Here is a 25,356-nt window from a genome sequence, read left to right as displayed (position 1 = left end):
AACAGAAAACATCCTGATATTTATCATCTTAATGGATATTTTTAGTATAAAAATCCAGATTACAAAGTATACTTTCAAATTTTCTCTTTGTAATACAAGATTATCAGTCATCACCAATGCCATCAGTAAACTGCAGGGACTTAGGAAAGCATATGAATTTAAACCTTAATCAGGCAAAACAAAGTTATGAAGATGAATTTCCTATTTCTGCACAATCATAAGATTATTCTGAAGTCAGATATTTTTGCATTGGTTCATACAAAAGCATTTTCTTTAGAATCAGATGACAAAAGGGGGGGGGGCAAAAGAAAAAGACAAAAAATAAGAAAACAAAAACAAAACAGAAGATGGATCAGGCTCTAATCTGGGATCTGACACATGCTGCATGACCTAATGTGAGTTACTTCGTCTTTCAGGGTCTGGTTTTCACTGAGATTGTCTATTCTACCATGGCTCATCCTACTAAATCCTCTGAAGAGTCTATAAGTCACATTCTGAAATTATCATTTCTTTAAAAAGATTTATTTATTTGAAAGGCAGAATCACAGAGGGAGGGAGGGAGACAGAGAGAAACCTTTCGTCTGCTAGTTTACTCCCCTGATGGCTGTAATGGCCAGGACTGAGCCACACCTTAAGTGGCAGCTTAACCCACTGTGCCACAATGAGGGCCCCAAGAATCATCATTGATAAAGCCTTTCCTTTCCAGAAACAGCATCCACATATATTTTACTTTACTTTATGTTGGATCTTATACTGGAAAGGAAGCAGTTATCATTCTTTTTTAAAATTTGTATTTATGGGGCCGGTGCTGTGGCGTAGTCGGTAAAGCTACTACCTACAGCACCAGCCAGTATCCCATGTGCGCCAGTTTGAGTCCCAACTGCTCCACTTCTGATACAGCTCCCTGCTTGGGCCCCTGCACCCACACGGGAGACCGAGAACAGACTCCTGGCTTTGGATCAGCCCAGTTCTGGCCTTTGTGACCATTTGGGGAGTTAACCAATGGATGGAAGATCTCTTTCTTTCCCTCTCTCTCTCACTCACTCACTCAGTTATTCTCTCTCAACTCTGCCTTTCAAATAAATAGATCTTTTTTTAAAAAAATTGTATTTATTTATTTTAGTTGATAGAGATCTTCCATCCACTGATTCATTCCCCAAATGGCTACAATGTCTGGAGCTGAGCCAGACCAAACCAGGAGCCTGGAACTCCATCCTGCCTGTTTCATGTTCTGGCTCCACTCCCTGTTCCAGCTTCCTGCTAATGTGCACCCTTGGAGGCAGCAGATGATGACTCACATATTTGGTCCATGTCACCCACATAGAAAGCCTGGATTAAATTCCTAGCTCCTGGCTTCAGACTGGCCTAGCCACAGCTGTTGTGGGTATTAGAGGAGTGAACCAGCAGATGGGAGATCTCTGACTGGTCTCTCTCTCTCTGTGTCTTGCTACCTTTCAAATGAATAAAATAAATTTAAAAAAAGAAGAAAAGGTAGGCTTTGTGGCACAGTGGGTTAAGTGCTGCTTGGGACACCTGCTTCCCATCTAGGAGTGCCTGGTTTGTGTTCTGGTTTCTCTGCTTCTGATCCAGCTTCCCACTAATGCTTCCTGAGAGGCAGCAGATGATAGCTCAAGTGCTTGGGTTCTTCCCATCCATGTGGGAGACCCAGATGGAGTTCTGGGTTCATTGCTTTGGCCAGGCCCAACTCTGGCTGTTGTGGGCATTTGGGGAATAAACCAGAAGATGGAAGGTCTCTCTCACCCTTGCTCTCTTTTTCTTTCTGCTGCTCTGCCTTCAAGTAGATGAAAATAAATAAACATTTAGAGAAAAGAAAAACACCTCCTTTTTTAAAAAAAAATAAGTATATCATTCAGAGTCTAATCAGAAGGACATAGTGACTTGTATAGTGTAACTATATAAGCTTAATTTTTTGTTAAAAAGATATACTTTTTTGATTTTTATAACTGTTACAGACCATCATGATTTAAATAAGACAAAAAAAATCTAAGGACAGGAAACCTTTTGTTTAGAGAATGAAAACAATATGGAACTCGTCACAAATTTGTGTGTCATCTTTGTGCAGGGCCCATGCTAATCTTTCTCTGTCATTCCAATGTTAGGATGTGTGCTGCCAAATTGTTTTTATTTTTTTTATTTTTTATTTTATTTTATTTTTGACAGGCAGAGTGGACAGTGAGAGAGACAGAGAGAAAGGTCTTCCTTTGCCGTTGGTTCATCCTCCAATGGCCACCGTGGCCGGCGCGCTACAGCCGGCGCACCACGCCTATCCGTATGCAGGAGCCAGGTGATTATCCTGGTCTCCCATGGGGTGCAGGGCCCAAGTACTTGGGCCATCCTCCACTGCACTCCCTGGCCACAGCAGAGAGCTGGCCTGGAAGAAGGGCAGCCGGGACAGAATCCGGCACCCCGACCGGGACTAGAACCCGATGTGCCGGCACCACAGGCAGAGGATTAGCCTACTGAGCTGCGGCGCCGGCCTGTGCTGCCAAATTTTTAACATATGTAATTTATAGGCTTAATGTGTATAATGTATGGAGAATTATTAATTAGGTCAATGGGTTAACTACTAAGGGGTAAGGAGAATTCTGAAGAATACAGGAATAGCTAATATAGGGAGCGGCCTCCACTTCCGTACTGACAAAGATTAAGCTAATGCCAGCTGGTAAGAAATCTTTATAGGGGCCGCTCCAGCATCACAAGATACATACACACACAAGGTACATACATCACAAAGTAGGGTGGATTTAGAGCTGAGAGGCAATAAATTTATGCTCAGCACAATAATTATATCTGAAATTATAATGAAAGATAATAAGGAAATATAATTCATTTTATAAAAGTTGAATTTATTAAAAACTGTTGAGTAATACTTGAGGTTCATAGTTAGACATGCCTGTTGCTTGACCTAATGTCTTTCTGTCTTTCCATCTTAGAACTTAGCTGTGAGGGCCGGCGCCACAGCTCACTAGGCTAATCCACCGCCTGCGGCACCGGCACCCCGGGGTTCTAGTCCTGGTTGGGGCGCCGGATTCTATCCCGATTGCCCCTCTTCCAGTCCAGCCCTCTGCTGTGGCCCTGGAGTGCAGTGGAGGATGGCCCAAGTGCTTGGGCCCTGCACCCCATGGGAGACCAGGAGAAGCACCTGGCTCCTGCCTTCGGATCAGCGCGGTGTGCCGGCTGCAGCGCACTGGCACAGCAGCCACTGGAGGGTGAAACAACGGCAAAGGAAGACCTTTCTCTCTCTGTCTCTCTCTTACTGTCCACTCTGCCTGTCAAAAAAAAAAAAACAAAAAAAAAAAAAAAAAAACAAAACTTAGCTGTGAGAATAGCTAAAAAAGAAAAGATGAAAAGATGATGAACAAAGATTTTTTTTTTTAAAGACACATCATGACATAAAGTACTGCTGTTTTTAGCATTGATCCATGATACCACCCTTTGACCTTCAGGTGTTTAACTGTCCTTGTGCTAGAAGCCAAGCCTGTGGTTCTCACTTATCTAACTGATGAACAGAGGTACCGGGGATGAGGGAAGCCCAGGGGGCGTTGGTTCCTCATCACTGCTTGGGTGCGGTGAGGCATGCTTCGTAAGCCGACTGCCTACTGCCAACTAGAGCTCTGCACAGCCAGCCTTGTGAGTGGGTGGCACTGTTGTCTGTTTGCTACTAATATTCAGCATTGGCAGTGCTAAGAGAGCTGATCGAATGAGGGGAATGTAGTGGCCCCGTACCAAGCATTTTCATTTAATCCATTTTAAAGGAAAACTATTTAAACCTTAAAGGAGTTTTAACAGTATGATAATTTGCATCAGCTTGGATTAGAGGACAGATTAAAGACATGAAAGGGAAAAGCTGAGGTTTTTTAATTTAAAAGGCCATTTTTAGTTTGCCTTAATTTATTCTCTCCATTGGACTTCATTTGCCTTTTTTACTGAAATAGGTGACCCCCATGCCTCAGCAGTACAGCTCTCAAATTCTACCACCTCAGTGCTGGCCACTCTTGCAGCTCTTGCTGAAGCATCAGCGCCCCTCTCCAGTTCACACAGAGCCACAGGTAGGTAAGGGCTATCTGCTGGGTGAATCACCATTTCTTCTTTTGTTTAAAAATCGCCAGCATATTTGCATGAAATATTAAGGAATTATAGTTAATTAGAGGCAGCAGGAAAAAAGAGATGTAGTGTTGTCAAGCATCAGAAAGAAAAATCACTAAGTGGTATTATCAGGCAGCTACATAATGCCAGGGAATGACTGAGTTAGTTTGAAGCTTGTTTGCCCTGACTCCAGTTTCTTCAAATGGAAATGTTTAGTCTTATATTAGCAGATGTTTTTGGAGATACTCTATGTCATGTTTTGTCTGGTGCTATCATTGAGTGATATAAAATAGCAACCTAGATATGTTAGTGTATCAAAAAATACATGGGATTGCTGCCTTTCTCATAGTCACATCTTGTGGATTTCATATTGGCTTTTATTTCTACTAGAAATTATTTTGGCATTTCGTGCAATTGAGCAAATACATGCTATATAGTACCTTCTGATATTTAAAACAAAAGGCTTCAATCCACTTAGCCAGGGCTAGCAGTGTGAGAGATTAGGGCTCCACATGAGAGGGACAGACAGTTATAGGTAGGGCTCAGTAGTCAGAAATCTTTCTGGAACCCTCTAACAGTCTGCTCCATCATAAATGAAAGCAGATTGTTCTGATTTCTTTCTGCCATTGACATTTGGGTGGTAAGAACATTCCTCTAATTCCAGTCCTATTTTTCAAACTGGCAATAATCATAAAGATCTCTCCTCAGATGTGTACAACTGAGCAGCATGGCAAGGGATTAAACTTGTGCTATTGTTTCAGTTTGCTCTTTGATCTCAGAGAAATCACTCAGCTTCTTCAGGTCTTAGTTTCCTCATCTCTGGCATGGGTGATTGGATTAGATTATCTGTCAAGGTCCTTTGAGCTATGCCATTTAACCATCTTTGTTTCTAAGTGTGAATACTTTATTTCCATTGAACTACCTAATCGTGTCTCATATGGGTTATCCATACCTCACTTATTGCAGAGTCTACCTTTGACTCTTCAGATAAACTCCATCATGACACAAATTGTTTTCCCTAATAGTGTTTGGTTTATTGGAATACTGACTAAACAAACTGAAGATCTTCAGTCAGTGTAATACATTTAAAGCTCTTAGAGAGGTACCTGGCACATAATAAGCAGGCAGTACCTGTTAGCTATTACACATTTCATTGATTTGTCAGATGAGGAGTCACCCACCATTTTTGCCTGTCAAACATCCATGGTTTGACTACTTGACACAGTATTTTGTTAATTCATTATGAAATGCCTTTGTTTTTGTGTAAATGATCTACTCTAATTTATAGTGTGGTGTTTTTTTTTTTTAAGATTTTTTTTTTATGTACTTGAAAGGCGGAGTTACAGAGAGACAGAGAGAGGTCTTCTATCTGCTAGGTCACTCCCCAAATGGCCGCCAACAGCCAGAGTTGGGCTGGTCCAAAGCCAGGAGCTTCTTCCAGGTCTCCTATGTGGATGTGGGTGCAGGGGCCCAAGGACTTGGGCCATCTTCTACTTTCTCAGGCGCATTAGCAGAGAGCTGGAGCAACTGGGACTCGAACCAGTCCACAGGCTGTGGCTTTACCCGCTACATCACAGTACCCAGCCCCAGTAGTTATTTTAAGTTCCATAGATTTCTTTAGATTTTTTAAGATGCTCCCTAAAAAAGAATTCCAAGATCAAGTATCTTGGAGAAAGAGCATATCTTACACCCTGTTGGAGAACCACAATGTTCATTAGCCTAACTTTTTTATGATTTATTTATTTATTTATTTGAGAGGCAGAGTTATAGACAGAGAAAGGGTGAAAACAGAGAGAAAGATCTTCCATTCACTGGTTTACTCTTCAAATAGCCGCAATGGCTGGAGATGGGCCAGTCCGAAGCCAGGAGCCTGGAGCTTCTTTCAGGTCTTCCATGTGGGTGCAGGAGCCCAAGGACTAGGGACATCTTCTACTGCTTTCCCAGGCCTATAGCAGAGAGCTGGATCAGAAGAGGAGCAGCTGGGACTCAAGCCATCACCCATTTGGAATGCCAGCGGCACAGGTGGCGGCTTTACCTGCTACACCACAGTGCTGGCCTCTCATTAGCCTATTGAAGTCTCTGGTACTTCCAACAGAATAAACAAGTTTAAGCCTGTGAAATAAACTGGCATTTTGAAAATGTATTTATATACAGAATCTATCTTTATTGAAATCTATTAACATCTCAGTGGAGACATTTTAGAAAATACTGTTCTAATGCAATCCCTACTTTCTTTTCTCCTCTGACTTAGCATTGTTCACAGAAGGTTTTGTGAACTGTTGAATCTAATGCTGGTTTTCGATTTTTCTCTCTGTTGTCATTGTCAAGGAGGCTGAAATTGCTATACTCCTGTTTGTCAAAAAGCTGAAATTTAAATTTATTTTATCATTTCTAGCCAATTCAGAGGAAATTGTGGAGGCAAATTCTGTTGACTCATCAATCCAGCAAGTGGTGGGGAGTGGAGGCCAGAGGGTCATCACCATAGTGACTGATGGAGTCCCTCTGGGTAATATCCAAACTGCAATCCCGACTGCAGGCATTGGCCAGCCGTTTATAGTAACTATGCAAGATGGACAGCAAGGTGAGTCACCCTGTATAGACAGCTGTTTATTAAAAAATATTTTAGGAGCAAGTATTTAGCATAGGAATTAAGATACTAGTTAAGATGCTGATGTGCCCTATCATAGTGCCTGGGTTCAAAGTCCAGCTCTGGCTCCTGACTCCAGCTTCCTGCTGGTGTAGACCCTGGGAGGCAGCAGTATTGGGTCAAATAATTGGTACCTAACAGCTGTGTGGGAGACCTGGACTGAGTTCCTGGCGCCTGGATTCGGCCTCACCTCAGCCCTGTTCATTGCAGGCATTTGGAGAGTGAACCAGTGAATAGGGGTTCTCTCCATTTGTCTCTCTCTGCTCCTCAAATTAATTTTTAAAAAATTTAAAAGATATTTTAAGAGCGGGTATTTAGCCTGCTAATTAAGACACTTCTTTCTTTCTTTCTTTTTTAAGATGTATTTATTATTTGAAAGGCAGAACAACAGAGAGAGGGAGAGAAACATAAAGAAGAGATCGTCATTCACTGGTTCATTCCACAAATGGCTGCAATAGCCAGGGGATAGGCCTGGCTGAAGCCAGGAGCCTGAACTCCATCTGGGTCTCCCAATGGGTGACAGGGACCCAAGCATTTGGGCCTCCCTCCCTCCCAGGCGCATTAGCAAAAAGCTGAATCTGAAGCAAAGCAGCCAGGACTGGAACTGGCACTCTGTCACAAGCAACAGCTTAACCTGCTGTGCCACAATGCTAGTCCAAGATACTGGTTAAGATACTAGCATCCCACTTCAGAGTGCCAGGGTTTAATGCTTATTTCCAGCTCCTGATTCCAGCCAGTTTCCTGTTAATGCAGACCTTGGGAAACCGTCTTACTGGGCATCCATATGGCTGCCAGTTCGAGTCCCAGCTTCTTCACTTACAGTCCAGCTCCTGGGAAGACAGCAGAAGATGGCTCAAATCCTTGGGTCCTTGCATCCATGTGGGAGACCCTGGCTCCTGGCTTCGGTCTGGCCCAGCCCTGGCCATTGTGGCCATTTTGGAGTTCTTTCTGTCTCTGCCTCTATATCTAGCATTAATTTTTTTTTTAATTTTATTTATTTATTTATTTATTTGACAGATAGACAGTGAGAGAGACAGACAGAAAGGTCTTCCTTCTGCTGGTTCACTCCCCAAATGGCCGCTACGGTTGGAGCTATGCCTATCCAAAGCCAGGAGCCAGCTGTTTCCTCCTGGTCTCCCATAGTCTTAAAATTTTTGAGAGATTGAAGAGACTCCACATACCCCTAAGAATGAGGCATTAAGACAAATGTGGGTGCAGGAGAATGCTGGATACTACATGGGGCAAAAATTATCTGAGAGGCTGGCGCCAGCACCCCGGGTTCTAGTCCCAGTTTGGGTGCCAGATTCTGTCCCCGTTGCTCCTCTTTGATTCCAGCTCTCTGCTGTGGCCGAGAAGGCAGTGGAGGATGGCCCAAGTGCTTGGGCCCTGCACCCGATGGGAGACCAGGAGGAAGCACCTGGCTCCTGGCTTTGGATTGGCACAGCACACCGGCTGTAGCAGCCATTTAGGGGGTGAACCAATGGAAAAAGGAAGACCTTTCTCTCTGTCTCTCTCTCACAGTCTAATTCTGCCTGTCCAAAAAAAAAAAAAAAAAAAAAAAAGAAAGATCTGAGAAAGAAAAACAGAAACCAGGTTGGCAAAAGCTAATTTCTCTAATAAATGTAAAATTTGTGAGGAAAAAAACTGGTGATCTGTGGCAGGCATTTTGTCTAGCAGTTAGGAATACTGGTTGGGATGGCTATCTCCCATTTCATATCAGAGTGCCTGGGTTCAAGTCCTGGCTCCCAGCTTTCTATTAGTGCAGACTGTGGTAAGCAGCATGGTGATGGCTCAAGAGATTGGGTCCCTGCCTCCCACACGTGAGACCTGAATTGAGTTCCTGGATACTGGGTTCATCCCACCCTACTCTATCTGTGGTGGTTATTTAGGAAGTAAACCAGTAGATGGGAGATCCTTTCTCCCAAATAAAAAATAAAAACAATGATCTGGTAGAAAAAAGAACAAATAATGTGGGGAACCAATAGTTTACAGAAAAAAAAAATACTGCTGGCCTTCAAAAATGTGAAAATATATCCAACCTACTTCATTTATAACAAGAAAGATACAAATGAATACTGCACTGAAATACTCTTTTTTTTTTTTTAAGATTTATTTTATGTATTGAAAGAGTTACACCCTGCACCCCATGGGAGACCAGGAAAAGCACCTGGCTCCTGGCTCCTGCCATCGGATCAGCGCGCTGCGGCCATTGGAGGGTGAACCAACGGCAAAGGAAGACCTTTCTCTCTGTCTCTCTCTCTCACTGTCCACTCTGCCTGTCAAAAAAAAAAAAAAAAAAAAAAGAAAAGAAAAGAAAAGAAAAGAAAAGAAAAGAAAAGAAAAGTTTAAAAAAAAAAAAAAAAAAAGAAAGAGTTACAGAGAGAGGTAGAGAAAGATGGGGGTGGGAGGGTGTCTTCCATCTGCTGGTTCACTCTCCAAATGGCTGCAACGGCTGGAGCCTGAACCATTCTGAATCCAGGAGCTTCTTCAGTTCTCCCATGCAGGTGCAGGAGCCCAAGGAGTTAGGCCATCTTCTACTGCTTTCCCAGGTCATTAACAGGGAGCTGGATTGAAGTGGAGCAGCCGGGACTTGAACCAGAACCCATATGGCATGCCGGCGCTTCAGGCCAGGGCGTTAACCAGCTGGGCCACAGCGCCAACCCCGTGGCTAATGTTTTGTCAACATAGTTATCATGCTAAATTTTTTAGGACTCACTGGGTAGGTGAGAGACTGCTTGTACAATAAAGATAAATTAATGAAAACTAAGTTGTTTTGGAGAAAAAGAAGTTGAGATTTTTACCTAAATTGAACTATATTACTTTTTATAAATATGTTTAACCAGACCTAAAGAAGGTAAACTAAGATTTTGTGAATTATCTGCAGGATATTTTATTTTATTTAAAGATTTATTTATTTTATTTAAAAGAGTTACAGAGCGAGAGGGAGAGAGCTTCCATTTGTTGGTTCACTCCCCAGACGGCTACAATAGCCAGCATTGGGCCAGGAGGAATCCAGAAGCCGGGAGCTTCATCAGAGTCTCCCATGTGGGTGGCAGGGGCCCAAGCCCTTGGATCATATTTGCCTGCTTTTCCCAGGCCACAAGCAGGGAGCTGGATTGGAAGTGGAGCAGTGAGGACATGAACAGGCACCCATATGGATTCTAGCATGGCAGCTGTACCCATTACACCACAACACTGACCCCTGGCAGGAAATTTTAAATCCAAACTTAACACCCATTTTCTTTCTTTTTTTTAAAGACTTGTTTTTTTTTATTTGAAAGGCAGAGTTACAGAGAAGCAGAGGCAGAGAGAGAGAGGTCTTCCATCTGCTGGCTCACTCCCCAGATGGCCACAACAGCCGGAGCTGGGCCAATCCAAAGCCAGGAATCAGGAGCTTCCTCCAGGTCTCCCACACAGGTGCAGGGACCAAGGACTTGGGCCATCTTCTATGCTTTCCCAGGCCATAGCAGAGAGCTGGATCGGAAGTGGAGCAGCTGGAACTTGAACCGGCACCCATATGGGATGCTGGCACTGCTGGCAGCGTGACTTTACCCCCTATGTCACAGTGCCAGCCCCTAAACACCCATTTTCATGAACAACATATTAACTAAGCTGTTTTCCATTGCCATCTATTGATGTATATCAAGGAATACAGGCTAATTTTTAAATCAGCCAAAGCAAATAACTAAGTAAATATTTTGTTTTAAAAAGTCTTAAGACGGGGCCAGCGCGGTGGCACAGTAGGTTAATCCTCCACCTGTAGCGCCGGCATCCCATATGGGCTCCGGTTCTAGTCCCAGCTGCTTCTCTTCCAATCCAGCTCTCTGTTATGGCCTGGGAAAGCAGTAGAAGATAGCCCAAGTCCTTGGGCTCCTGTACCCTTGTGGGTGACCGGAAGAAGCTCCTGGCTCTTGGCTTCGGATCGGCACAGCTCCGGCTGTTGCGGCCATTTGGAGAGTGAACCAACAGACGGAAGACCTTTCTCTCTGTCTCTCCCTCTCACTGTCTATAACTCTACCTTTCAGATAAATAAATAAAATCTTAAAAAAAAAGTCTTAAGACAGGGCCGGCGCTGTGGCCTAGTGGGTAAAGCCACTACCTGCAGTGCTGGCATCCCATATGGACACTGGTTCTAATCCCAGCATCTTCTCTTCTGATCCAGCTCTCTGCTGTGGCCTGGAAAAACAACAGAAGATGGCCCAAGTCCTTGGGCCCCTGCACCCGCATCGGAGACCTGAAAGAAGCTCCTGGCTCCTGGCTTTAGATCGGCCTACCTCTGGCTGTTGTGGCCATTTGGGGAGTAAACCAGCAGATGGAGGACCTCTCTCTGACTCTCTGCCTCTGCCTCTCTATAACTCTCTGCCTTTCAAATAAATAAATATTTTTTTAAGTAATTTATAAAAAAGTTGTAAGACATCCTTTATAAGTAATTTTGCATCTTTTAGATATAATCTTTGTTGAAGATTTATTGATTTATTTGAAAGGCAGAGTTAGAGAGGAGAGAGACATCTTCCAAATGCTGGTTCACTCCATAAATAGCCCCAACAACTGGAACTGAGCCAATCTGTAGCCAGGAACCTGGAGCTTCTTCCTGGTCTCCCGCCTGGGTGCAGGAGCCCAGGCACTTGGGCCATCTTCCACTGCTTTTCCAGGTGTATTAGTTGGGAGCTGGATTGGAAGTAGAGCAGCTGGGACTTGAACTGATGCCCTTGTAGGATGTCAGCACCAGAGGCGGTGGCTTTACCTGCTATGCTACAGTTTCCGCCCCTAAATAAAATTTTTAACTTTTCACTTGGAGTAATTATAAATTTATGAACAGATCTGAGAAATAGTAAAGAAATTTCCTATTCAAGTATCCAGTTCCCCAATGGTATCATCTTAGATAACTATATTACAGTATCACAACCAGGAAGCTGAGGTTGACACGGTCCTCCAACTTTACTGAGACTTTTCCAGTTTACATTCATTCTATGTATGAGGGGGCTTCAAAAAGTTGATGAAAATTCACATGATTTTTCTCAATTCAATTTCCCTACCAACTTTTTTTTTTTAACTTTTATTTAATGAATATAAATTTCCAAAGTACGACTTATGGATTACAATGGCTTCCCCCCCATACCGTCCCTCCCACCCACAACCCTCCCCTTTCCCACTCCCTCTCCCCTTCCATTCACATCAAGATTCATTTTCGATTATCTTTATATACAGAAGATCAGCTTAGTATACATTAAGTAAGGATTTCAACAGTTTGCTCCCACACAGAAACATAAAGTGAAAAATAATAGATGATTTTTTTTAAATGATGATGAAATCAGATCAGACCTATTGTCATGTTTAATCCCAGTGAGAGTCAAGTTGGGAATTGTTGTACCAAAATAAATGTCTTTTAATTCCACTTATCCACATACTTCTAAGTACCCCCGTCTGTATGAGCGTCAGTACTGGGACTTAGCTGCATGCCTTCTGAACCTATCAATCTGTATCCTTCCTTTCAGACCCATCTTACTGCCTCTTTAATCTTTTCTGTTTCGGTCAGTAGGGCCATGCCTTACCTTGATCCTAAAATACAGACTTTAAAAACAATGTATTAGAGAATATATTTGTTATTTTCTAGTTAAAAGCAAACAAAACCTCTTGGCTTTACTGTATACTCATCACTTCTGATGGTGTCCTTTGTCTTGTAGTTCTAACTGTACCTGCTGGTCAGGTTGCAGAAGAGACTGTAATTGAAGAGGAAGAGGAAGAAGAAGCAGAGAAGTTGCCAGTTACAAAGAAACCAAGGATAGAAGAGATGACACACAGTGTGGAAGAAAGAAAGGTAATATTTTAATCAGTGTTGGAGAGAGGCAAAAGGAAAGATTCAAAACGAAATCTACTAAGGCTTTAACCCTTCTTCATTCTTTTGTCTACTCTCTGGATAACCCGTGGTCAGGAATTCTTAAGTGATGGCATGATGTACTTTTATAGGAAGGCAGCGAAAGAGAGCTACTGCAGCAGCAACTCCAGGAGGCCAATCGAAGAGCCCAGGAATACCGACACCAGCTCCTGAAGAAAGAGCAGGAGGCAGAACGGTACCGTCTTAAGCTGGAGGCTATGGCTCGACAGCAGCCCAATGGAGTTGATTTCACCCTGGTCGAAGAGGTGGCTGAGGTAGATGCTGTAGTAGTCACAGAAGGGGAGGGAGAAGAAAGAGAAGCAGAAGTGACTGGGTCAGGAAAGACCACAGAGTCCCACACGGGAGCTTCCTTGGAAGCGGTTTCATCTTAACATGCAAATGCCACAACTCGCACCTGTGTTCATCTTACTACATTTTTAAAAAAGAAAATACAGAGGACAAATGTATAAAAATTAAGAACATCCTTAAGAAGAAAACAATAGCAGGGTACAATGCTTGAGCTCAGGAAGGCTCTCTATGCAACTGGAAAATTAAAGCCATATTTAGGAAACACTTCTTCGGAGGGACCAAGTGAATAAGGACCACATTCTTAGCACACGCTATTACCTTAAGTGTAGACATAAAGTCTGCTGGGTGCTGTCAGTAGACTTTTTTTTTTTTTTAAAGAACTCGCTTTCAAAAGATTTTACACTCCTAAATACATACATACCAAGAGCCTTTAATAACTATACCATCAAGTGACCTGAAAATTTGCCTTAGATTTATGATGTGTGTCTGTTAGAGATTTATGATGTGTGTCTACTGGGGAAGGAGATTAAAAGGAAGTTTTGGGTGAGAGAAAAGAAATTCCACTTCCAAAGGAGCAGGCACTCCTAGTTATTCTCATTGAAAAGAGATTTGTGATTTTCTGAAAAATGTGTGTCTATGTGTATCCATTGCTCAGATGCCACTTTAAGACACTGAAAGAGTTTTTAAGAACTAGAGGAGAGGGCCAGCGCCACGGTTCACTGGGCTAATCCTCCGCCTTGCAGCGCCGGCACACCGGGTTCTAGTCCCGGTCGGGGCGCCGGATTCTGTCCCGGTTGCCCCTCTTCCAGGACAGCTCTCTGCTGTGGCCCGGGAGTGCAGTGGATGATGGCCCAAGTCCTTGGGCCCTGCACCCACATGGGAGACCAGGAGAAGCACCTGGCTCCTGCCATCGGATCAGCGCGGTGCGCCGGCTGCAGCGCTCCGGCCACAGCAGCCATTGGAGGGTGAACCAATGGTAAAGGAAGACCTTTCTCTCTGTCTCTCTCTCTCACTGTCCACTCTGCCTGTCAAAAATTAAAACAAAACAAAGCCGGCGCCGTGGCTCAATAGGCTAATCCTCCACCTTGCGGCGCCGGCACACCGGGTTCTAGTCCCGGTCGGGGCGCCGGATTCTGTCCTGGTTGCCCCTCTTCCAGGCCAGCTCTCTGCTGTGGCCAGGGAGTGCAGTGGAGGATGGCCCAGGTGCTTGGGCCCTGCACCCCATGGGAGACCAGGAAAAGCACCTGGATCCTGGCTCCTGCCTTCGGATCAGCACGGTGCGCCGGCTGCAGCGGCGGCCATTGGAGGGTGAACCAACGGCAAAGGAAGACCTTTCTCTCTCTGTCTCTCTCTCTCACTGTCCACTCTGCCTGTCAAAAATTAAAAAAAAAAAAAAAAAAAAAAAAAATTAAAACAAAACAAAACAAAACAAAAAACTCCTAGAGGAGAGAACACTTGTTTATGTGGGAGAAGTGTATATAAACCCAGTCCTGCAGGCTGTGTTTTCCACAGTGCTGGAAAGTGGCCAAAACAAGGCCTGCTGGACTATGAAATTCCGACCTTTAGATACAAACTTTGCTCTGACTGGATTTTGTAAATTCACAATCAGGAGGGTAGTCTGTTGTCAGAACAACTTGATTCCAAACATGTTATTTATGTAATACCAAGCTCAGACTCTTGGATTTTATAAACCTTTGTCTCAGTGTCATTCAGGACATATGTGTGCTTTTCTGTGGAGCTGACATCCTTTTACTACTCCAGTGTTCTCTTAATGTGCAAAGGGTGAGTGGGTGGGGGGCCAGAGTCGGGGATGAACACTAATGATGTTGGGTAGTTTTGTTTCTGTTTGATTTAGGATGAGTAAATTGCTCCCTGTCTTTAACCTTGGGCCTCACACAGAGCTTTGTGCTGTATGGGTGCTCACTGTATGTTGACAAAGGGATTAAGAATTATCAGTGCCATAAAGTAGGGAACCAGATTCTGGCCACTTTGTCTACCTCCATCCTTTCTCTCTCACTATGCCTGCTCACTTTGCCCAGAGACTTTTGGAAAACATTTCATTAGAAAACATGGAGTGTTTTCTAAGAATGGGCATACAGATAGAGAGAGGTTGTGGAAAGGTTACATGACAGGGGCTATTGCCTTTGAAATTGGGTCCTCATCATTCTAAACGGGTTTGCTTCCTTTGTTGAAAGCTAGCAAAAGAAACCAGAGAGAAATGTGCCAAGTAAACATTTGAGTGACTGTTTAGAATATGGTTTTCTTAATTAGCAATTATGGGGAAAACATGGATTTTTAATTTGGGGGAAAAAAAAACTTGACAGTTAACATGCTTCTATTTACCTTGATTAGTGAAGTGATTTACTGCAGTGTTCCAGAGGTGCAGAATCATTTTGGGTTCTAAATAGACTGAAAACATAATTAATTACTGAAACAAAATTTAACAAACAGAATTGACTATTAGAAATTTATAGGCAAAAAATACCAGTTTTGGATTTAATTTTGGCTGTCGGCCACCTCAGCTAGGCTTTCTCCTCAGATCTGAGTCCTCAGCGCTTCCCAGCTGACCTGACACCTGAGTGCGGAGAGCCCAGGTGAGGGTGAGGATGAACCCGTGTCTGCTGCCAAAGCGTCTCCTTCCTGTATTCAGTGTTTTCTTTTTTGTGAGTCTCTCTGGGGACTGGTGCTATCCGGTTGTGATATATGTGGCTGTTTTGGAGCCTTAGCCTAAGATACCATTTGTTTATGGTTGTGGTGCATATGTTGACTTTAGTTCCTTTTTTCCCTGTTACGGAAGTGGAGATTGATTGCAGAAGATACCCAGGCCCAGCCACCTCACTGTCTGGGGTAGCTACAGGTGGAGGGCAGGAATGTCCATCCACCATTCCTCTCTGAGCCTTCAGACTCCCTACCCTTTTGGAAACCTGTTTAGGTCATTCTTATTCTCTTTCTGTAAAGCAATCATTCCCTGCCCCACTGGTATCTCTAATATAGGCCAAGTCACTTTTGATGATAGGTTCTCTGGTATAGGGGTCTGTTAGGAGGACACTGGAATAGGGAAGGAGAGAGGAGAAATGTCTAACAAGGGGCAGGTTGTATCCCAGGGAAGGGAACTAGGATCTAATCTGTTGTATTTGCCATGGAGAGAATGGTAGGTCAGGCTGCCTTGAAGTGGTTGGAAGTTGAATATTGAATGTATTAGTGGCAGTACCATTTTATTGCAGCTGTTTCTGAATCATTCATGGAAGTTGGAAACATGTTGCTTAAATCTTCTGGGTTAGGGGATTCTAAGTGGTTTATTGGCAAGGTTGGATTATAGGAATTAAGTAACAGGTTGGTCCTTGAGCAGGAGACTTGGGGCTTTGTCTACTTTAGAGTTGCTTTAGGGATCGGCAGTGTGGCGTAGCGGGTAAAGCAGCCTGCCTGCAGTGCTGGCATCCCATATAGGCGCCGGTTCTAGTCCCAGCTGCTCCACTTCCGATCCAGCTTTCTGCTATGGCCTGGGAAAGCAGTAGAAGATGGCCCAAGTGCTTGGGCCCCTGCACCCGCATGGGAGACCCAGAAGAAGCTCCTGGCTTCAGGTTGGCGCAGCTCCAGCCATTGCAGCCATCTAGGGAGTGAACCAGTGGATGGAAGACCTCTCTCTCTCTCTCTCTTTCTCTGCCTGTGCCTCTCTGTGACTCTGCCTTTCAAATAAATAAATCTTAAAAAAAAAAAAAAAAAAAGTTGCTTTAGCAATATCAGTATTAATGTCAGGAATTTTAGTGCCTGTTATTTGCATTTTATTCTTAAGCCTTCCCCCCAAAAAAAAAGATAAAGAATTTTTTATGCTTCTGTTCTTATTCCTAGCTTCAGGGAAATAAATTATAAATAAATAAATGTATAACATGAGCATTCCCTTCCCATCACTACCTCTCTGGGATCTCTCAATTATAATACCAGAGTTGAGGTCTCTTAATTGAAATATGGGACAACTTGATTTAGATTTTCTGTGTTTTGAACTTAGTACCTTGTTCTTTTTCTCTGTCAAATAAGCATTGGGTTATTTTTTACTTTGCATTTTTCTTCAGCCTTAACATTGCATTAGTAAAATTTTTGTGTCTGTATAGTAATGTTAGAAATCTATGGCATACAGAATTACTGTTTTTCTTTATATTGATGTAAAACAAATGAATTTATCAGAGGGCTCTGTAATTGAAGTTGAATATTGTAGGGTTGTGGCAGGTTTTATACCCCTTTGTTGGGTATACGTTAGTATCTAGGTTTGTAAATACATAGGGATTTTCAGTTTTTCTTTGCTTAGTTGAGGTTCAACTCTATAAAATACCTGGTGTAACCTGGAAATATTTTTATTGTATTGAACATGTAAAGATTGTACTCGCTGAATGGGCTGAGGAACAAAAAGCATTACTTTGGGCCTTCCCTGAACAGGCAGTAAGGAGAACCCCCAAGAATCAGGCTCCGAGAGCCGTCCTGGCTGTCAGGGGTGTGCTGAGCATATCCTGCGAAGACAGCACGGGTGCCGACAGGTTCCGAGCTGTGTCAGGGGTGCAGGTGGCGCTCCTGTGCACAGTGGGGGCTCCTCGCCTGTGAGAGCGCTTCTGACCTGCCCTTGGGCAGTGTCCTGCGCCTCTGACAGGAAGGAACCTCCAGGTCAGGGACGTCCTCTACGTCCGCTTTCCTAGCTCCCACGTCTCTTGAGAGCTCCTGTGGGAGAGCTCCCCCAGCAGTCTAGGCCTGCAGGGCCAGGGGATTTGAGGCAAATAGTGACTCTTCCTAGAAGTTTAATGTTGAATGGGAATCTGTTTTTGTTAATTTATCAGAGAATCCCTTCTTGTCCGTTCTCTACTCGTGCAGACCCACCCTGGGCGGCTACGAAAGGAGAGTGAGAATGGAATACGGGCCAAGGCTGCCTGACTGTTCTAGGCTCTTACCAAGCTCTGCTTGGGCATGAGTATGTCCCCCTTCCGAGTTAGTGCCTTGTTTCCTGCACCAGCTTATTTAACAAGAGGCCAGAGCGAGGATATGAATTAGAATTAAATAACTTTGAGCTTCTCATGCTGCCTTTTCCAAATTTTTTGTTTGTTTGTTTTAACTTCCCCTAGAACTAGCGGGTAGAGTGACATTCCTAGATTCTAGAGTTTGTTAATGATGGGAAACTGTGATTACCTATCTCCATCTCCCCTCCACCCTCCACGCCAGCAGACAGATACTTCTGCTTCTGTGACCCCATTGTTTCTATCTGCTGAGACTTTCCCAGGCACTCGATTTAATTAGTAGATCATTTCAAATCTATGGGCCTTGTCCTTTCTCCTTCCACTCCCCCTTCACTACCATGTACTTTTCCTTTATTCAGACTTGGTTTGTTTCTGAGGATTAATCTAGGTCACACCCTGCATCTTGTACTTCCCAGTTGGTTTCAGCGTTTTCCACAACAGTGACGGAGCAGCTCTCTTCCCTGGCTTTGCCCCATGTGTTCTCCGTCTGCCCAGGCCGTGTGTGTGTGTGCGTGTGTGGATGCATGTGTGTGTCTGTACGTGTGTCTGTGTGCATGTGTCTGTGTGTGTTGCAGGAAAGGGATGCACACAGATTATTCTCACAGTGTCCTCAACTTTTCAGATTATCTGACAGCTTTATGTACAGTGTTTTTAGGAAAACTTAAATATATGTCCCTTTTTATTTAGGATAAAAATGTTTGATTCTGATTACCAAGTTTGTATGTGTGTCAGCATTTATGTGTGTATATATTATACAGATCTATATTATATTTACAGTTTTTGTACTATCATTTAAAATGAAGATGTTTCTTAATAAAATGTCAGAGTCTTACCACTTCATGGTGTCTTTGAATTTTTTTATTCATCTTCTGAGCAAAAATGTTATCTATTCTCTAATCATAGGAAAATCAAGAATAAGTTGGTTTTTTGGAGGTCAGCACTGTGGCACAGTGGGTTAAGTGGCCATATGAGTCCAGGTTCAAGTCCCAGCTGCTCTACTTCCAGTTCACCTTCCTGCTAATGCACCTGGGAAAGCAGCAGCAGATGGTCCAAGTGCTTGGGCCCCCGTACCCATGGATAGAATTCCAGGCTCCCACCTCACTCTGGCCCAGCCTCGGCAATTGCAACCATTTGGGGAGTGACCCAAAGGATGAAGATCAATCACTCTCTCTAACTCTGTCCTTCAAATAAAAGCAAACTTTTTTTTAATTAAAAAGAATGTATGTTTTTCTAAAATAATATTTATTTATTTGAAAGGTGGAGTAAGAGAGCAAGAGTTTTTTTTTTTTTTTTTTTTTTTTTTTTTTGACAGGCAGAGTGGACAGTGAGAGAGAGAGACAGGGAGAAAGGTCTTCCTTTGCCGTTGGTTCACCCTCCAATGGCCAATGCAGCCAGCGCACCGCGCTGATCCGAAGCCAGGAGCCAGGAGCTTCTCCGGGTCTCCCATGGGGTGCAGGGCCCAAGTACTTGGGCCATCCTCCACTGTACTCCCGGGCCACAGCAGAGAACTGGACTGGAAGAGGGGCAACCAGGACAGAATCCAGTGCCCCGATCGGGACTGGAACCCGGTGTGCCGGCGCCTCAGGCAGAGGATTAGCCTAGTGAGCCGCAGCGCCGGCCATGAGAGCAAGAGATCTTCTACCCACTGGTTCACTCCCCAGATGTTCACAACAGCTAGGAGCCAGGAACCAGGATCTCCTCCAGGTCTCCCACATGGGTTCCAGACCTAAGTACTTGAGCCATCATCCACTGCCTCTCAGGTGTATTAGCAGGAAGCTGGATCAGAGGCAGAAACTCAAAACAGAAGCCAAGACTCAAAACTAGTGCTGTGATAGGAATGTGGGAGTCCCAGCTGGTGAGTTAACCTGCTCCACCACACCACCTGTCCTTAGAACAGAACTTTTTTTTTTTTTTTTTAAGATTTATTTTAGGCGTCAGTGTTGTGATGCAGTAGATTAAATAATTTTTTTAATCACTGATTTAAAAAAATATTTATTTGAAAGGCAGAGTTAGAGGGAGAGATGCAGAGATCTTGTGTCTTCTGGTTCACTCTCCATATGGCTACAGTGGCTGGGGCTGGGCCAGGCTGAAGCCGGGAGCCAGGACCTCCATCAGGTCTCTCCCACATGGGTGGCTGCGGCTCAAGCACTTGGGCCATCTCCTGCTGCTTTCCCAGGCACATTAGCAGGGAACAGGATCTGAAATGGAGCAGCCAGGACTTGAACCACTGCTCATGCCATGCTGGCATGTTGCAGACAGCAGCTTAACCTGTGCCACACCGGTCCCTGCAGAGAACTTTTGACTGGCCTGTTAAAGGTACATTTCCGGAGCCAACTCTGAGGCTCCAGGCTCCTGGCGTCAGATCAGCACAGCTACAGCCGTTGTGGCCATTTGGGGAGTGAACCAGCAGATGGAAGACCTCTCTCCCTCTCTGCCTCTCCTTCTCTTTCTGTGTGTAACTTCATCAAATAAATAAATAAATCTTGTTTTAAAAAATGTACATTTCCTTCCCTCCCCTAGAAACCACAGGAGATCAGTAGCTGAAGGAAAGGATTCTGTGCCTGTGGGAGTAAAGTCACTGAGACGCAGCGGTTAGCACATGGGCCCAGGGGGCTGCAAAGAGATTTGGTCAGCTCCCACTCCCTTCTCAGCTGCTCCTAATGAAGGTGCTTGCTGCTATGACTGTCGGGATTCAGCACACATTTGTTAAGCAAATAGGAGCAGTTGTAGCAGTCTCTATCGGTAGCCAGGGATGAACTGACCGGCTTGGCCAGCTGGATGGTTGCCCTCACCTAGTATATAGTTAGTTCCCTTAAAAGCTGCCCTGTTGGCAATAAGGATATCTTTCTAAAAAAAAAAAAGGGGGGGGGGGGACATAAAAGCATATAATCCATAATCCATGTCCAAAGCCGGAACCTCCAGGCAAGCTGTCCAAGTCAATCCCAGGGTACTTCAGAAAGTTCCTAGAAAATGGATTAAAGCTTATTTTGTTGCAAAATTTTTTGAAATTACTCAGTTTTTTCATAATATGCATTTTCTGCACACTTTCTGAAGACCCTCATAAATGCAGCCTTTGCTGTGCTGAGGGAAAAACAGAGGGAACTTGAAGAGCTTTGAGAAGCTAAGAACCTGTGGTGTTAGTGAATTAAGGTCCTGGCAGGGGGAGGCATTTTGGCACAGCAGGTTAATCTGCCACTTGGGACTTCTGCATCCAACACCTGAGCGCCTGGGGTCCAGCCCTGGTTCTCCTGCTTCCAATCCAGCTTCCTGCTAATGCCTCCTGGGAGCAAACACATGGTGGCCCAGGCACTTGGATCCCTGCCACTTATTGGACACCCAGATGGAGTCTGTATCTCCTGGCTGCAGACTGACCCAGCTAGCCCTGCTGTCGCAGGCACATGGGGAAGTGAACCAGTGGATGGAAGATTGTGTGTCCATGTCCCCCTCTCTCACTTTGTCACCCTGCCTTCAAATAAATAAATCTTTAAAATTCTGGTGAAGAGTGGGTGTTTGATGTAGCAATGAAGATGATGTTTGGGGGCCAGCGCTATGGCGTAGCGGGTAAGGCTGCTGCCTGCAGTGTCAGCATCCCATACAGGCGCCAGTGTGAGTCCCGGCTGCTCCACTTCTGATCCAGCTCCCTGCTAATGTGTCTGAGAAGGAACTAGAAGATGGCCCGAGTGCTTGGGCCCCTGCACCCTCATGGGAAGCCCAGAAGAAGCTCCTGGCTCCTGGATTTGGATTGGCTCAGCTTTCCGGCTGTTGTAGCCATTTAAGGAGTAAACCAGTGGATGGAAGACATCTCCCTCTCTCTCTCTCTGCCTCTCTGCCTTTTCCTGCTTTGGCTTCCGGTCAGCCAATAAGGAGCCCTAGTGGGAGACTGGGGGAGAGAAAAGGCTGAAATTCATGTATCGCCTTCCCAGGCTCCCTCCCTCAAGGTCGCGTCAGCCTAGTTTCATCCCTTGATTCAGTCACTCCTCTCAAGGCCATGTCTCCCTCCAGGCCCCAGTCACACCACCTCCCTTTGCCTTTTCATGCCTAAAACTGAGTAGCCTCTGTGTACTGACTGCTCTCTGCCATTCCTTTTATACACAGCCCTTCATTATTCTGAGCGTGTTACTCACTTCCTCTTGGGATGCTGTCCAGTATACCTGGGAAATGTGATCTCGTAGATGGATAGGCTTCCTGTTTTACCCTTGTTCTCGAGCCTTACTCTCATAAATGGAACCTTAAATCCTTAGGAGTCAACAGTTCTGCAGGGTCAGCTGCCGGGTTAAGTAGCCAAGAGTGACTCATTCCCAAGCTTGGGGTGATGATGGCATCGGGAGACAAACCTGAGACAGTAATAGCCCAGGCCCCTGTGACTTCGCCCCCGAAGAAGCCAAGCTGCTGCACAGCTTTTTAAGCACTGTGACTGCGGAGCCTTCCGTGGCTCAGGTCCCCAAGGCCTTGCACAAGCTGATGGACTCCGCCTGCTGAGGCCCTGGTTTCTCCACAACCTCCCAGGACGCCTCTGAGAAATCAGCTTAGAAATCCCCAAGGACGATGAGTCTATCCTCCTGGTAGGAATTCTGGTTTTCCTCAAGATAAAGCCTGAGCTAATGTTCTGATTTGTAAAAATGACTATCAGCAGATCCCTTAAATGAGGTCATGTTTATTCCTGTTTTTGGCAGTGGTTTCTTTGTTTATTACTCGCTATTCTCTGTCAGAAAGAGGTACTCTGTGAGTATTAATTAACTGTATACTTGATAGTGGTCTTTTATTTTGGGCTAATAACAATTTTCCACAAAGCACTGAATTTAAACCTACATGTTTATATGGTGCTTTACAAATCCATGTTGGCGTATGTCCTTTCCATTCCTTACAGAATGAACTGAGGGTAGCTGAAGCCCCCAGACCAAGTAGAGTTCAAGAACTGTTGCTGACAGTGCCACACGGTTGCTTCCACCGAGTCGTCCCTCTTGGCTGGAGAAGTCAGCACACTCATCAGTACTAACAACGACCCTCCTTGGGGCAGCCGTCGTGTGGCAGCACGATACGTGGCTGCCTGGAACGCTCGCATCCCATATGGAGTGCTGTTTCTCTCCTGGCGCCTCCCTCCCGGCCAGCTGCCTGCTATCATGCCCTTTGCAAAGTGGATGATGGCCCAAGTACTTGGGTTCCTGCCACCCACGGGGGAGACCCGGATGGAGTTCTGACTCCTGGCTTTGGCCTGGTCCAGCATCAGCTGCTGAGGGCATTTGGGGAAGGAACTAGCAGATGAAGATTCTCTCTCTTCACCACTCTGCCTTTCAAATAAATAAGTAAATAATGAATATCCTCCACAACTAATCTACAAGCAAGACTTTAACCTGTAAATTGCTGTTGCCAGCAAAGACACAAATTAAATTTCCATTGCATCTACTGCTCTCCAAGGTCTGAAATTAAACATAAGTGGGGCCGGCGTTGTGGCGCAGTAGGTTAAACTCCTGGCCTGGGGCACCAGCATCTCATATGAGCGCCGGCATCCCACATGGGTGCCGGTTCTAGTCCCGGCTGCTCTTCTTCCGATCCAGCTCTCTGCTATGGCCTGGAAAAGCAGTAGAAGATGGCTCAAGTCCTTGGGCACCTGTACCCACGTGAGAGACCCGGAGGTAGCTCCTGGCTCCTGGCTTCGGATTGGCACAGCTCCAGCCGTTGCGGCCATCTGGGGAGTGAACCAGTGGATGGAAGCTCTGTCTCTACCCCTCTCTGTAACTCTTTCAAATAAATAAAATAAATCTTTAAAAAAAAGAAATTAAACATGAGGACCACTTATCCATTTTGCTTGTGACCAGCCGCCTTCAGGGCAGCTACTCTATTTGTGATACTGGGGACAAGTCTTCAGCCTTGAAATTTTTCCTTGTCCTCACTGTAGCGTGGTGTTTGAAGAGGATAATTAAGTCAGGTGACCAGAATAATCCTCCACTGCTTCCTTACTCTTGTCTGCTGTCTAGGAAACTAGCAATAGCCCCAAAACATCCTGTTCTGTTTTGTTCAGATTTATGTATTTGAGAAGCAGAGTGAGAGACCTTCCATCCACTGGGTCGCGCCCCAGATGGCCACAACAGCCAAGTCTGGGCCAGGCACTCGGTCCTCTGCTGCCTTCGCAGCCAGAACTCACACCGGCCATCAGATGTGGGATGCCCGCAGGGCCGCATGGCCATCGGAGGCTACACCGCTGCACCTCAATAGCCCGGCCCCACGTCGCGGTTTAAATAAGGTACCCAATGAGAGCAAAATAGACCGAAACGACCACTCGAAACTCTATGCCCAAACTTAGTTCACTGAGAGGACAGCTGACAACCACGAGGGTCGGGTCTGGAAGTGAAGGCTACCAGGGGAAATGGGTCGCCGAGCGAAGCTGGGAAGCGTGGAGGAATCACTCTCACAGGCACCCTGCCCTCTCCTGGAGAAAGCCTCTGCACGCCAGAGTACTTGAGCCTCTCAAACTCATTTTTCAGGCTTAGGGCAGAGCTCTGCCCTGTCACGATCGCAGGGCTGGAAACAGCCTGCGGGTGCTTCGCCGAACTGTGTTCCGCGGCTTCCCAACTCGGGTAGCTGGCGGAGAAAGGGGCTGGGCCGGCCTGCAGGCGGCGCCAACGGGAGGATGGTTTAGGGTTGCAGCTGGGCGGATCTCCGACCACGCGCCCACGAAAAAACCCGATTTGCAAATCCGCAAACGCAGCCACCGCCCGCGCCAGGCCTTAAGTGCCCTTAGCGCGAGGGTGGTGGGCGGGGCAAGAGGCACTGTGCCTCCCCACCATTGGTTCCGGCAGTAATAGACAGGTATCTACCACCAGCCCCAGCCAGAGGAGAGGAGCCTCACGACAGCCGCGCGCCGCCACCTGATCCCCGGCACGGGGCTCGAGGGCGGCCGGGAGGACCCTGGAGGGGAGACTACGCATGCGTGCGAGGAAATGCGCCTTGACCACCCCCTCCCGCTCCGCGCAGGGGAACCGCTCCTGCAGAACCTCGCCTCCAGCGGGGCTGGGTCTTTGGCCGTTTTTTGCAGCCTACCCGTCAAACTTTCAGCCAAATTCTCTTTAGGGCAAGACTTCCTGATAATCTCTTACGCAGCAGCTTCGTCTTCTTACTCCAGAAATTCCCTCCCCCCCCTTCCCATCCCAGGCCGTGAAAAGCCCCTCTTACCTCCACGCAGAAACGTCCTCTGACTTCCCCAACCCCACCTGAACGCTCCCCTGGGTCTCCCGGGCCCTGGCTCATCTCCACGCACCATTTCTTCGGTTGCCTCCTTCAAGAGACCTTTCCTGATTAACCCCGGAGGGAACGACAGCCACCCCAATCCCTCGGGAGAGCGCTCAAGGCCAAGATGAGGGCCGGGGTTCAGGGGCACAGGCGCCCAGAGCCAGGGCGAGCAGACCCCGCCCCTTCCCTTCCGC

General features: G+C 45.7%; 2 protein-coding genes, 1 long non-coding RNA gene and 1 other non-coding gene across 14 annotated transcripts in view; 2 read left to right on the top strand and 2 right to left on the bottom strand.

The window, feature by feature from the left end:
• GABPB2 (GA binding protein transcription factor subunit beta 2) overlaps positions 1–18,770 on the top strand; it is a 35,358-nt gene extending 16,588 nt beyond the window's left edge. For 6 of the 11 annotated variants that reach the window (XM_008264458.4, XM_008264456.4, XM_070077722.1 and 3 more), the window contains 4 exons: positions 3,957–4,070; positions 6,503–6,688; positions 12,439–12,572; positions 12,722–18,770. In XM_008264458.4, coding sequence (XP_008262680.1) covers positions 3,957–4,070; positions 6,503–6,688; positions 12,439–12,572; positions 12,722–13,021 — 734 coding nt within the window. In that variant the 3' untranslated portion in view covers positions 13,022–18,770. The remainder of the gene's footprint in view (positions 1–3,956; positions 4,071–6,502; positions 6,689–12,438; positions 12,573–12,721) is intronic. The other 5 variants (XM_008264457.4, XM_017345893.3, XM_070077725.1 and 2 more) reach the window with 2 other exon arrangements.
• The window catches only part of CDC42SE1 (CDC42 small effector 1), a 57,724-nt gene extending 32,420 nt beyond the window's left edge, over positions 1–25,304 (bottom strand). Inside the window, exon 1 of the mRNA XM_051857322.2 lies at positions 25,106–25,304. Within this exon, the coding sequence (XP_051713282.2) occupies positions 25,106–25,180 (75 nt within the window). The 5' untranslated portion in view covers positions 25,181–25,304. The remainder of the gene's footprint in view (positions 1–25,105) is intronic.
• LOC127493800 (U6 spliceosomal RNA) lies at positions 2,039–2,140 on the bottom strand. The gene has a single exon (XR_011390940.1). It is a non-coding gene; the product is annotated as a U6 spliceosomal RNA (small nuclear RNA).
• On the top strand, positions 22,115–23,711 carry LOC138850545 (uncharacterized). The gene is made up of 2 exons (XR_011390440.1): positions 22,115–22,497; positions 22,803–23,711. It is a non-coding gene; the product is annotated as an uncharacterized lncRNA (long non-coding RNA).
• Positions 25,305–25,356: the final 52 nt, after the last annotated feature.

The sequence above is a fragment of the Oryctolagus cuniculus genome, chromosome 7 (assembly GCF_964237555.1).
Source record: "Oryctolagus cuniculus chromosome 7, mOryCun1.1, whole genome shotgun sequence".
In the NCBI taxonomy this organism is placed as follows: domain Eukaryota; kingdom Metazoa; phylum Chordata; class Mammalia; order Lagomorpha; family Leporidae; genus Oryctolagus; species Oryctolagus cuniculus.
The sequence above is the reverse complement of the archived record's forward strand: the minus strand, read 5'-3'. Positions and strand labels throughout refer to the sequence as shown.